A 14,419-nucleotide genomic window follows, 5' to 3' on the forward strand; every position below is an offset into this window, starting at 1 on the left:
CGGCTGTACCAATTCACAGCAGATGGGCCTTGGGGTCCAAAAGCCTTGGCGTGAATTCTACAGTACTACCAAGTCTTTTATCCAGCTTAACAATTCCAACCCATACCTGGGCCTGACGCGGTCCCTGCCTCGTGCCTCGGGTGAAGAGGCTTACCCGATAGGAGCCATGCAAAGTGTTTCGCCCTTCCTTGCTGCTCCTCAAAGAGACAACCAAACAAAAGCCCTAGTCACTGCTGTGGAGGTGATCCAGACTCGTAGTGACCCTCCAGGACTGAGCAGGCCTGCCCCTGCGGCTCCTGAGATCGCGGGTCTTTGCAGGCGCAGATGGTCCCATCGGTTTCCAACTGTTGACCTTGCAGCTCCTCGTCAGGGGTAAACATGAGCTGGCTGCCGTGTTATTGGGATTGTCCAGATTATCCTTTCCTCATGTTTGTGAGGCACCCAGCAAGTTCCCACCTTCTAGAGGGCGGCAGTGGAGGGGGGTGGGGGGTAGGGGGGGGAGTTTTGTCCTTGAACTAAATTGTTGTCCTTGTTGCGAGTGGCTGTCAGGTTGTACCACCCTGTGGATAGTTGTGGATCAGACTGTCGTCCTGCAGAGGATTTTTAATGGCTGGGTTTTTCCAAAGTGGATCAATTGGTCTTTCCCCCTTGTCTGTCTAGGTCTCGAAGTTCAGCTGAGCAGGGCAGTACCCAGCCTCCATTGGCAGAGAGAAAACTGGCTGCTGGGCAAAGGTGTGTTGCCTGGGAACCAAGCCCGGGTGCCCACACGAAGGCGAGGATTCTACCACTGATCTCCCTCCCCAGTACCTCTTGGGAGAAAGAAAAAAATCAAGTTGGCCAACGTCTCTAACATGCAGGCCCCTGCTTTTCCAGTGTGGACTCTCCAGAGCTGGGCTTCTCAGAGTACACCGGGAAGTCCTGGAATACGGAAGCAGACGTTAGGTGGTTCTCTAAGGAGTTCCTCCAGGTGCTAATTGATGCCCACTTAAAAAAACCCAGTCCTTAATGAAAGCCTGTGTGGCGATTACATAATCTCCTGTCAACTTGCGAAGGGGTGGAGTCTAGCCTGTCAATCAGGTCCCAGCTTGAAGATCTCATTAAGAGGCTCAAAGGAGATAAATAGCTAACTCGATGCCAGACACTCTCTCTACTGGTCTTCCTGCTGACAAGCCACATGGAGACCCCGATGGAGCCAGAGCCCTGGGAGCTAGAGGAGCCATATACAGACCCATGCCAGTGCTGAGATGCTTCCACTGCCACAGCATCCACAAGACTTTCCACACACTGGCCTGTGATTTTCCTGCATTCAGCGTCATTGCATGACTGCATGAGTCTAAAGAGGAACTTATGGACTAGTATTGACATATGGGGTAATATTGGACTTATGTACTTGATCTGGACTGGGCTAGGATGTTTTCTTAATGTACAATTGCTCTTTGATATAAAGTTATCTATTACACACATGAGTATCTCTCTATATTTGTTTCTCTAGTCAACTAGGACTAACACAGCCGGCTTTGACAGACCTGCTTTCAACCAGACTTGAGTTGGAATGAAGAGCCCACCTTGCCCTCAGATGCCATCAAGTCTCAGATGCTGTAGAGACTTCCCTATCAGTGTACATTATGTCTTATAAAAACAAACATGCCGAAAGCACTAGTCTGGGACCCCGGGAGCACAGCTCCACCAGGAGAGCCCCTGTGTGTGTGGGGTGGGGGGGGAGCTACTACTACCAACTCCTCTGGCCAGAATCACAATAGGAGGTTCTAGGAGAGATAAGGGCAGGGCAGGGGAGCTTACTAGTCTGTAGAGATAGGTAGAACCCTGGGACCATGGCCCTCAGACACCCTTCTGACCTGACACTGAAACCTCCTTCAGGGCCTCGATTTCCACTCAGCGATAGACAGGCCTCTAAGGTTAGCAAAGGAGCCCTGGGGGTGCAATAGTTAGGCTTTGGAGACCCCAGAGGGCAGCATTTTCCCAAAAAACTTAGAGAGGAGAAAGGGGCAGCAGAGAAGGACAAAGGGACATGGGGAGCCGGGGATGACGTGGGAGGAGTGCTGTGATACTGAGGAGATTGCCACCCCTTTCAGGAATAAAATGTGTATCTATGATTGAATGTTTCACCCGAACCACAATCAAACGCTCCCCCAAAGCCCACTAACTAGCACTCTCGCGTGGGATTTGCAGGCCTCAGGGCACCTCCCCTTCCTGTCTCCAGTCTGCAGGGGGCCGGGACCCCTGAGGCGGCCCTCTCTGGAGCTTTGTGAGAAGGTTTCCATTTCGCACCCGGGCCCCTCCACGGAGCGCTGAAAAGCGTGGGCAGACTGAAATGGAGCACCAGAAACTGGTTGGCTTCCAAAGAAAATTACCATAAATTGGAAACCTGAATATAGCTATTCATTCTCTGGCCTCGGGACATGAATGGATCATTAATTAGGGCCAGAAATGAAAAAAAGAAAGAAAGCACAGCGCTGCCTCCGGCGGGCAGCAAAAAGGTAAGGCTGGTCATGCTCAGGAGGAATTCCTCAGGGAGGAGGTGGGGTGCAGCCACCACTGAAGTCTTTGGTGCCCAGAACAGGAGACCCACATGTGGGAGATGGATGGATGGATGGATGGATGGATGGATGGATGGATGGATGGATGGATGGAGATATGGAAGAAGGGATGGATGGTTGGCATATGGATGGGGAGATGGAAGGATGGATGGAGAGGTGGAGGGATGGATGGAAAGATGGAAAGAGGGAGGGAGGGTGGGAGGGAGGGTTGGCATATGGATGGGGATATGGAAGGATGGATGGATGCATGCATGGATCAATGGACAGATTGAGGAAGGGATGCATGATGGGATGTAGGAAGGGAGGGAGAAAGAGAAGGATAGGTAGAGGAAAGGAGAAAGGGGGAAGATATTGATAGAGGATGGGGAGATGGATGGATGGATGGATGAAAGAAGGGATGGGGATGGAATGGATGGGAAGAGGGAAAGAAGGAAGGACAGGAGGAGGGTGGAAGAAGAGATGAATGGACAAAGACGAAATTGGAGTCTGATGATTGGCATCTACACCTCTACTCCAGCGTCTTGGACAGTGCAGTCCTGGGGAGATCCTTTCTAAACCCGTTTCCACCTCTATCAAACAAACGACTGGAAAGCACTCACAGCTTTCCGCAGCACTGTGAGAGTCCTGGGAGCTAGTTCAGCTAACCACCTAGGGAGCCTCAATGCAGGGAAAGGGCGCAGCCCTGGCTGCTGGTCCCAGCCCTTGAGCGAGCGCCCACGTGTGGCACTGCCACGCGGGCAGAGCGGCACTGGGCTCCCCGCACGGAGTGACTGTGGGCGGCTGAGTCCGAAACCGATCACTGGGTCTCTCCTCCTGCAAGGCTCTCTGGGTGGACTCAAGCCAGCGACCTCTCAGCAGCCAAGCACGTGGACATGCACGAGCCGCATCCAGTTGACGGTTAAATGTGCTCAGCAGCTAACCAAAAGGCCGACAGTTCGGACCCACCAACTCACCAGCCGCTCCACGGGAGAGAGCTGTGGCCATCGGCTTCTGTAAAGAACCCCGACGGGCCAGGTCTACCACCACCGAGGTGATTCCCATGCCTGGCCACCCAATGCAGCGGTAGCTCAGTTGTGGAACTCAACTCCTTCCAAAACCCAGTTTGAAGAATGGAACCTATTTTTCCCATAAGAAATAATTTTTAAAAAGAATAATTGGTCTGTGACCCCCAAGTTACACTCATCAATTGATTTTTCCAGGACTTTCACACAAACTTCATAGCCCTGGGTTGCAGAAATACCCCCTAAAACATTGAAACACAATAAATCCAGTACATTAAGTATCAACACACAATACAGCACATTCCATTAAATACAGTTGTGATCGTTCACACAAAGAAAGCACACACACACAAAGGCACAGTGACAAATGTTGTAACGCACGGACACAGCTCTGTGTGTTGTCAGAGTGAGAGAGGTGCTTAGACTGAAGCGTCGCCTATTTGTGTCAGCGGCCAGACACGACGTGTGACTCACTCTTAGCCTCTCCGAGCAAAGCTATGAACACCAAGCAGATTTTTTTCAAACTTGACTGATGGAGTAGTGGAAAGCTCGAACTTGGAGCCACTGGACCATGGAAGTGTCCCTGCATAGGGTTTCTGAAGCTCATGAATCTTTCCAAGAACAGGTCACTTCACCTTTCCCTCGGGGGCTTGAACCGCCAACCTTGAGTTATCACTCCACCATTCACCCAACTGCACCACCGGGAATCCACTTAGCTAAGGCCAGGAGCAGGGACGCTTTTGAAACGGAAGAACCTATCCTGTTCCTCACAACAATTTAAAATGTATTTGAGAGCCGTGAACGTATTTTTCCTAGCCAGCGAAATCACCATTCTCTGAATGCTATCGTTTCAATCAACTTCAGAGCCACGTGTGTGCACTGAAAGAGCTGGACTCGGCTCTTGAGCTGCAGTTTGCAGACCCCTGCCCTCGAGGGTCCAACCAGGAGTAGGGACTGGCTTGAGAACAGCAGATCTGGTGGTAGGCTTGGGTGCCCATGGCCGTGTGTTGCTTGACTTGTGTTCTAAATGGGGTTCTGGTTACATCACCAGAAGCCATCAGCACAGGGCCCTTCTGGGAAGGGGGGACCCAGGTGGCAGGTCAGGGAGTCAGGGTGATGTGGCTGATGCTACTCATAAGACTGTGTCTTGCTCTTCTTCATCTACACGTCTTGGGTTCTGTGGCAACTGTTGATTCAATAATGGACCTGAAAGCAGGTGAACAGACAGCACTTTAGCTTCCAGGGTACACTGTGTCCCTTTAGCTCCCTTGCTGTGCTTCCCACACCCACATCCCAGCTCGAGACGGTGGGGAGAGGATGTGCCCACAAGTGTGAAGCCTGAGTTGACTCGACCATGGGCGAAGGCCACCACCTGCGCTGCTGGAGAACTACAGTAGGCCACGCGGTTGGGAGCCCTGTGGCCCAGTGGTTCAGTGTTTGGCTGCTACCTGAAAGGTCAGTGGTTCAAACTCCACAGGCGGTAGAAGTGGCAGTCTGACTGGTGCAGATCAGAGCCAGACACAGGGACAGCTAAATCCAGGTCAGATAGACCCCTCAGGACCAATAACGACGGTATCCATTCCAGGAGGGGAAGGGAAAGGTGGGAACTGATCACAAGGATCTACATATAGCCCCCTCCCAGGGGTGAAGGGGGACACGGGTCAGTGTAAGACATGAAAAAAATACTAATTTATAAATTATCAAGGGTTCATGAGGGAGGGAGGGAAGGAAATGAGGAGCTGATACCAAGGGCTCAAGTAGGAAGAAAATGTTTTGAAAATGATGATGGAAAAAGATGTACAAATGTGCTTGACACAATGGATGTGTGTACGGATTGTGATAAGAGTTGTATGAGCCCCCCCCCCCAGTAAGATGATTAAGAAGAAGTGGCAATCTGCTTCTGTGGAGATGAGTCCTGTTCATGACGATGGGGTTTGGTTTACCTGTACTGGTTTTGCATAGTGCCACGAAAGTCTGCTGCATAAGACCCCTTTGAAGGGTTAAAGAGCAAAGATGCCACTTTGAGGACTAAAGGGCACCCGGCCCAAGCTATGGGTCTCCTGTCATGCATGCAGAATAAGGAAAGTAGGAGAAGAATTAATACGTTTGAATTAAGATGTTGGTGAAGAACATGGAAAAACCCATGGCCTGCCAGAGAACAAATCAGTTTTTCTTGAAGGAAGTTGTAGTAGTTGCATAATCTGTTGTCAATTTGAGAGGATTAAGAGTGAAGGGGTGGGGTTTAACCTGTCAATCAGGTCACAGCTTGATGACCTCAATTGGAGGCGCTAAGGAGATAAATAGCTCACTGGAGGAAGGATGCAGGCTTACGCCCTGGGAAACATTGTAGCTGACAAGACACATGGAGCTACACTAGTGCCCTGAACTGGAGAAGCCATGTGGAGACCCCTGCCAGACTGAGATGCTTACAACGCCACTGGATCCACAAGACTTTCCACCTACTGGCCTGCGATCTTCCTGCATTCAGCACCATTGCATGTATTTCATGAGTCTGAAGAGGAATTTATAGATTGGTATCTGACATAAGGCTAATATCAGACTAAGGGACTTTATCTGGACTGGGCTGGGATGTTTTCTCAATATTTAACTGCTCTTGTATATAAAGCTCTTTCTTATACACATATGAGTGTCTATGAATTTGTTCTCTAGTCTACCTGAACTAACACAGAAGTACAGCCCCAAAGCACCTTAGAGCAAGGGTATCAGAGACTTCATCTCACATATTTGGGACAAGTTATCTGGAGGGACCAGTCCCTGGAGAAGGCCATCATGCTCGGTGAAGCAGAGGGTCAGTGAGAAAGAGGAAGGCCGTCAAGGAGATGGATTGGCACAGTGGCTGCAACAATGGGCTGATCATAGCCACCATTGTGTGGTGTACTGTTGTACATGGGGGGCGACTAGGAGTTAGAACTGACTCGATGGCACCTAACAGTTCTATGGGTGAGGAAACTGGGGTTCAAGGAAGACAAAGAAGGCACCCAAGGACAGAAAAAGCCCCTTCAATACATGCACACCAAGTATAAAAGTCTGTGTTCTTAACCAGCTCATGCGTTGCACCCCCCATTGCCTCACGCACTCAGAGCCGCTCAGTCACTATCAGGTTTGCTCTTCTCTTGTGGAAATGCCAGCCAGATAACGACTTGCCAGTTCCCTTCGAACCTTGCCAAGCCATTTCAAAAATGTTTGCTATTGTTTGATCACTCTTCTACTTGCAAAATCAATTTTCTATAAAGGCTTACCCAGGACAGGATTTGCTGGGGCACAGATTCCAGCCTTGCTGGGTGGCACAGGCTTAAAGGTCTCTGAGAGACTTCATTTGGAATCCTGGTTCTGCCTCTCTGGCTGCATCTGCTGGGTGTTTAGTTACAAACAGCAGGACCCATCTTTATCAGAAACAGTCTATTGAAGGGAGTTTGTCGGGCTCAGTGGGAGGGCTGGCAGGGCAGGCTTGTAAACCTCAGGGAGCAGGACAGGAGAGGCCCAGCCAGGATTGCCCAGGGGAACACACTTGCTCACTGCCCCTCACCTCCAGGCTGCAGGTGACTTTGTCTCCTCCTGCACCCTGCGTCATGCCTTCAGAACCACAGTCCCCAAGAAGACATCCCCTAGGCACACTTGGGCCACAAGTCTTCTGCCAGGGTGCTGGACCGTGTGTCCTTGCCACTGTGGTGCACCATGGAATACTCCAGTGGCGGTGTCCGGTCCCATCGAGGCCACTCATAGTGACCCCACATACAACCAACAGCATGCTGCCCAGGGCTGGGCCATCTTGACAATTGCTATGTTCCAGTCTGCTGTAGCTGCCACTGTGTCAATGCATCTCACTAAGGGGGGGGGGCAGATGGAAAGGGGTCTCAGTTCCACTGCGCCATCGAAACCACGTGTCAACATCAGGGACCTTCTCTGTGCCAACTAGGAGGGACAGACATCCAACCACGCACATGACAAAGCCACCCATCTGCTGCTTCACCAGCCAACCCCTCTGGTCTGTCACAGCCCAGTTCATAGGCCACCACCTCCACGTCTCTTCACCCACTCAGTGAACGTGGACCCAGTACCAGCACCCAGTGCTGGTCTCTGCTGGGACAGTGCGCTGTGCAGAGTATATCAGGTCCCTGACCTGGAGCTCCTGGCCGGATGAGGGGACTTCCAAAAGTCCCTGGAGAAATGGACTCGCGGGATGATGGAACTTTCCAATGAACTTGTTTTGGGGTTGGGTTTGGGTTTTATTGTGGTGAAACGCCGAGGGAGAGAGGCTGTGGCAGGTCTGGCAAATCTCAGTTTTGATTGGAACCTGTGAAAATAGAAGTTGTCGCTTGAAGAAGCATGAAAGGCACCAGGGCAGCTCTGGACTCAAACCGGCAACTCATCGCCTAGGCAGCAAGGACAAGCGGAAGAAGACTCGGGAGCTCGAGGCCATTCATCATCATCTCAATGCTGACTCAGAGCGACTCTGTGGGACAAGGTGGAACTGCCCCTGTGTTTCCGAGACTGTAACTCTCCACGGGGGTAGGAAGCCTCGCTTTCCTCCCCCTTGAGATGATTAGGGTAGTTATGCTAATGACCATAACTGAAATTAACTTACTATTTTCATGCCTCTCTGTGACTCATATTGAGAAAGAACCAGCAAGACGTCAACCAGGTTTGCAAGCCCCTCGTTCAAGGGCAGGTAGAGACGGCTAACAGGGGCTCTAGCCACTATTGGGACTCAGAACAGACTTCTCTGAGAAAGCGATGTCCTAATGCTGTTACCCCACCCCCACCCTTGCTTGCTGGTCTCGCGGAGATTTGGGACAAGCGGCCTGCTGGCTTCCCTCACTTACCTGCCGAGTCAAAAGCTGAGCCGCTGTCAGCAGCATACTGGCCACAGAGCCTGGCGCGTGGCCAGTGTCTAATAAGTGTGAAACCAGTGGGCCAGCTCGGCCTCGAGGAGTCCACAACAGTCCCACGGGCAGGATAACCATCAGCACGGAGTATTCCAGTTGAATAAAAGAGATGCCAGCTGAGCTCTCTGAGGACACAGAGAAACAGTTCTGTGTGGGTGTGGAACAGACAAGGTGGACCCATGAGCCAGCTCCTTGTCTGTGGGGTCATCAACCTTTTGTCCTGGCACAGGGACAGCCACGATCCAGGGGTGAAAGCAACAGCTTCATGGAGAATGAGCCAAGTGTAAGGTTAGACAGTTCCACCATTGAGAAACGTTAAATGACTCTCTTGTCCCAGAAGGTGCCCTCCCCTGGCCATAGCGGACACCAGGGTCTCGGGCCTGGCTGTGCTGTTCACTCTGCCACAGCTTTGGAGGGTAAGGTGCCCCCTTCCTGCCCTACTTCACTTTGAAAAACAAGCCCTGTCATTCTGTGATGCTCACCTCCCTGACACGATCGCTGAAGACAAAATGGGTGCATAAGTAAATGAGGTGAAGAAAGCTAATGGTGCCCAGCAATCAAAAGATATAGCATCTGGGGGTCTTAAGGGCTTGAAGATAAATAAGTGGCCGTCTAGTTGAGAAGTAACAAAGCCCACGTGGAAGAAAAAACAAAACACACCAGCCTGTGTGATCACAAGGTGTCGATGGGGTTGGGTAACAAAGACTGAAAACAAAAAATCATATCAACGTGGATGAGGGGGAGGGCGGAGTGGAGACCCAGAGACCATCTGTAGACTATTGGACATCCCCTTAGAGAAGAGTCACAAGGAAGAGATGAGCCAGCCAAGGTGCAGTATGGCAACGATGAAACATATAACTTTCCTCTAGTTCTTTATTGCTACCTCACCCACCCTCCAATGCCCCTGCCCCACTATCATGACTTCAATTCTACCTTACAAATCCAGCTAGACCAGAGCATGATTACTGGTACAGATAAGAGGAATACACCGGTATCCAGGATAGCTAAACCCCTCAGGACCAATAAAGGGTGTAACTGCACCAGGAGGGGAAGGGGAAGATAGAGGTAAAAGGGGGAACCCATCATAATGACCTACAAATAACCCCCTCCCAGGGGGACGGGCAACAGAAAAATGGGTGAAGGGAGACATCAGTCCGTGTAAGACATGGGGGAAAAAATTCTAAATTATCAAGGGTTCATGAGGGAGGGAGCCTTGGGGAGTGGGGAAATGATGAGCTGATACCAAGGGCTCAAGTAGAAAGCAAATGTTTTGAGAATGATGACAACAGATGTACAAATGCGCTTGACACAATGGATGGATGGATGGATGGATGGATGGATGGATGGATGGATGGATGGATGGATGGTGATAAGAGCTGTACGAGCCCCCAATAAAATGATTTATAGAAATTTTAAATAGGAGAAACAAGTCCCATGTGGAAGGGGTTTACCATTCATTAAGACAACCAATTAACGATGCAGGTACTGAGAACAATTGCCTGCAGAGGAGCTGGCTTCGAACTCACCTCTCTTGTTTGTGTTCTTCACAAGGCACAGGTCCATCAAGCGTCCCGGCATGAGGCTCAGCTACGACTTCAAAAAGGTCGATTGGGCTGGAGCCAGCAGGGTCAAAACAAGTTCCCCTTTCTGAATATTGCCTCAGTATGATTTGAACCTCCACCAGCTGGAAGGGGTCAAGGCTTCTCTGGCCATCAAGAGGGAGACTTGGTAAGAAGTACTGGAGGATCATCAACCAGAATTAATTTCTCATCTGGGGTCTTCCCTCTTCTCCATGTCCTTGAGTTGTTCAGCCTTCCACGCATGCATTCCTGGATTTGGTGACATTCTGTCTGCCAGACTCTGTGGGGTGGCATGGACTCAGAGACACATGGGCACCCTTGCTGCCCTCACCATGCCCTCTTTCTATTGTGGAGACAGACAGCGACGCTGGGCCAGGGAGGAGAGGAAGCCATGCACACATCACAGAAACGCACAATGGAGGGGGTCTCTAACCTGGAGAGCTATGGGAGGTGGTGAGCTGGGTGGTGGTTAGGAAGCAGGAGGGGTGGTGAGGCATTGCAGAGAGGACAGGTGAGCCAAGCCCTTCACTCCTCTAAGCCTCCAGTTCTCCCTCCACAAAGGGGGGGAAGGCAGAGACTCAAGCTGTGTTCCTGAGAGATGAGACCAGGGTCAGAAGCCTCCACGCTGGATTGACCCAGATCACGCCTGCTCTTACCCACCCCACCCCGTGACCTGAGTGCACTTTTAGCCTACCTGAGCCAGAACTGGTTCAGCAGTAGAAGCCCTGCACAGCCACCCTCCTCCACCAGCGCAGCCTGTGTATTACTGTGATGCTGAGCAGGTTTCAGCAGAGCTTCCAGATGAAGACGAGCTAGGAGCAGACGCCTGACTCAGCCACTTCTAATGTACCGGCCAGTGGAAACCCCATGAATGATCTTGATCCTGTCCTGTGCTGCATGGAGATGCTCTCAAGTCCCGTCCCCTTGAGGTCGGCCATTGACAACCAAAGAGCCCGGGAAGAAAGCACAGCTGTGTGGTGGAGGAGGGCCGATGAAGCGGCTTGAGATTGAAAGTGCTCTCTTTCAGCCACCTCCACCCCGAAGCCAACAGCCGCGTGTGCCAGATGCCAGGAATGCAGCCCGTGGAAGCTCACCTTCATGTCTGCTGTCTGCTTTGGTCTGTCCGGCAACCACGCAGAGCAAGCGGGGTGGGCGCCTGGAGGTCCTTCTTGCTTTTGGACACCGCGTCTGGGTTGCTGAGGGGCCGAGCCATTAGGTGCCTTGCTCAAGTCACACAGCTGGCTGGTGGCAGCCCAGGGACTGGAGTCACACACTGTCAGATACTCTTCATGGGACCACCAGACCACCTTCTCTGAACTTCCTATTTGACCGCGGCTGGTGGGGGGGGTGGGGTGGCGGGGGGATAGCCAGAGTTGAAATGAAAGAGGAGGGCATATCAAGCCCAAGTCACATTTGCACCCCAGAAGGTGATGGAAACTTCTTGTTACCTAGGACAGACTTCATTTGCCTAGATTTTCATTGGGAGTGAACTGCAGGGCAGCTCCTGGTTTTATAGAGGGTCGTTTGCCTAAAGATCTTTATCTGCGCTCTTGAAATTGTTAACTGGTTAAAAAAAAAAGAAAGAGAAGTATATAACCCAAATGTGAACCTTCTCCCATAATTGGAATTCTCCCACAATTCCAATCACATTGATTGGAAGATAACATTAAAGTCATGGAACGGTAACGAAGCTCAATTGATATGAAGGCGCTTGTGTTTCTCTGATTTTCAGGGAGCATCTTCTCTGAAAATAGCTCAATTGATTCCTATCATTTCCACGAACTGGTCCCTCTAGTTGCCTCTGATGCACACGACAGCGCTCACAGGCACTTCTTGGCGCCCAGGTTTGGCCAGGGGGTGATGTCACCACCAGTGTGCTGCTGGCAAGGCTCGTCGTCGTCGTCAGTCCCAGGCGGCATCCCACCGAAGTCTCCTGAGGCCTGTAAGGCCGCCACTGTGACTACTCCAGCTTTCTTCCTCTCCTTCACCAAACACGAGCGCCCAAAGGCACCTCCAGGAGCCAAGGAATCCACAGCAAGAGAATCGGGTGCCGCTGCGGCTGTTTGTTGAATATACTAATGTCAGAGTATAACAGCACGCACGTCAGGACAGCTGGACATGGGAAGCCAGGTGTCATTTGGTCTTCGCTGAAGATGAGGGCTCACACACTTTCCCTCAGCCCCCTAACGAAGACTGACCCCTACCCAAGCCAGCGACCTTCACAATCGTGAAGACGACCCTGACATGCCTGGTTCAGTTGTATGGAGAATCCCAGCACGGGGATCCCCACAGGTGGGAGTCCACTGAAGAGCCGGAGCAGCAATGAAGACCGCCTTTACCTGAGTGCCCTCTGCTGTTGGTGTCAATTTTTGCAACCACAGGCCTGCGTTGCAAGTGCTTCCCAAGGGTAGATTCCTCACCCGTATCCCTTTAAGGACCTCTGGAGATCTGGGAGGGCAGGGGGCACGGGGGTGAGGAGGCCGGCTGCTCCCCAAAAGAGCCCTGGGGAGCAGCTCCAGTCTGTCCTCCAGTGTCATTAGGAGACAGAACCGAGTCAAGGGCAGTCAGTTGGTTATTGATACAAAAAAACAAAGAGCCAAACTCACCCTGTACAACACAGTAGAACTGCTTCTGTGGGCTTCCTGCGACTGTTACTCATTACGTAACTATGACACCGCAAGGGCTCTTGGTAGGATGTTTTGCGGGTTTTTTAAATCACTGATTGAGGGATCCAAATCCTTGGGAGCCAGACTCTCCCACCTGTGGACGGTAAATTGCTGGGTAAACAACATCTTCCTGTGCTTCACATACAGAGCCCTAGTGGCCCTGTGGCCTAAGCATTAGTCCATTAATCATAAAGGCAGCTGTTCAAACCCACTAGAGCAGTGGTTCTCAACCTTCCTAATGCAACGACACCTCAATATAGTTCCTCATATTGTGGTGACCCCCAACCATAAAATTATTTTTGTTGCTATTTTGTAACTGTCATTTTGCTACTTTTTTGAACCGGGCGACCCCTGTGAAAGAGTCGTTCAACCCCCAAAGGGGTGGCTGCTACCCACAGGTTGAAAACCTCTGCACTAGAGGCTCCTGGGGAGAAAAATGAGGCTTTCTGCTCCTGTAAAGATTTGCAGCCTCAGGGACCTGGTATCGGGTCACTGTGAGTCCGGCTCAACTCGACGGCACACTTGTCAACCAACGGCCTCAGACTGTTCCCCTGACAGTGTGACCACTCATTTCAAACCACTCCTCCAACTTAGCAACCCAGAAATCAAGATCCAAGGGAGTGACGTGACTCGCCAAGGAGATGGGTTGAGTGTAGCACCAGGTCTTTGGCTGCCTTGCAACAACGACATAAAACATCCTAAGCTCCTGTCACAAGCCAGGTACCACACCCCTTCTACTGCAGGCACTCTCTTACCGCAGTCTCCCCGCCCACTCCCCACCCCCCCGCCACCCCCCGCTCCCAGTGTTGGAAGAAGATGCTATAGTGGTGGTGGAGGTGGTGGTGGAGGTGGTGGTAGAGGTGGTGGAGGTGGTGGTGGAGGTGGTGGTGGAGGTGGTGGTGGAGGTGGTGGTGGAGGTGGTGGAAGTGGAGGTGGTGGAGGTGGTGGAAGTGGAGGTGGAGCTGGTGGTGGAGGTGGAGGTGGTGGTGGAGGTGGTAGAGGTGGAGGTGGTGGAGGTGGTGGTGGAGGTGGTGGTGGTGGAGGTGGTGGTGGTGGTGAAGATGGTGGAGGTGATGGTGGTGGTGGTGGTGGAGGTGGTGGTGGAGGTGGTGGAGGTGGTGGTGGTGGTTAGGTGTTATTGAGTAGGTTGCAACACAGAGCGACCTCCACACAGAAGCACAGAATCCCACCCAGTCTATACCAAGCATGGTGTCTCCTGACATGTCCAACATCGCTAAGTTGAAATCTTACCTATGTTCTTCTGAGATAGATGTTTGTTCTTTTGGCAGTCCGGGGTACTTACAATATCCTTAGCCAACACCAGAGTTCAAATGCATCCATTCTTCTCTCTTTGTATTCAGTGTTCAACTTTGACCTGCATCCAAGGCTACTGAAATGTTCCATGGCTTGGGTCAGGCACATCTTAGTCCTCCAAACAACCTCCTTGCTTTTCAACACTTTGAATGGTCTCATGCAGGGTCTCAGTCTTTCCTGCATTTATCATGATGCTACCTGTCCATCCAGTTGTGATGATTTGGGTCTTAGCAGCATCAGATCAAAAGGTTTTGATGTTGGAGTGATTATTATACTGATTTTGTTGTTGTTGTTTTGAGGTGTCATCAAATCCACTCTGCGTCGTACAAACTCCATATTATAACACAACAAAATTTTGCCTGTTCTGCACCAGCCTCGCAGTAGTAACTATGT

At 51.3% G+C, this 14,419-nt stretch overlaps 1 protein-coding gene across 1 annotated transcript in view; it reads right to left on the reverse strand.

The window, feature by feature from the left end:
• Positions 1–11,866: 11,866 nt before the first annotated feature.
• The window catches only part of LOC142453155 (UL16-binding protein 1-like), a 48,871-nt gene continuing 46,318 nt past the window's right edge, over positions 11,867–14,419 (reverse strand). Inside the window, exon 4 of the mRNA XM_075554220.1 lies at positions 11,867–12,057. Coding sequence (XP_075410335.1) covers positions 11,867–12,057 — 191 coding nt within the window. The remainder of the gene's footprint in view (positions 12,058–14,419) is intronic.

Source organism: Tenrec ecaudatus, chromosome 7 (genome assembly GCF_050624435.1).
Source record: "Tenrec ecaudatus isolate mTenEca1 chromosome 7, mTenEca1.hap1, whole genome shotgun sequence".
Taxonomy (NCBI): Eukaryota; Metazoa; Chordata; class Mammalia; order Afrosoricida; family Tenrecidae; genus Tenrec; species Tenrec ecaudatus.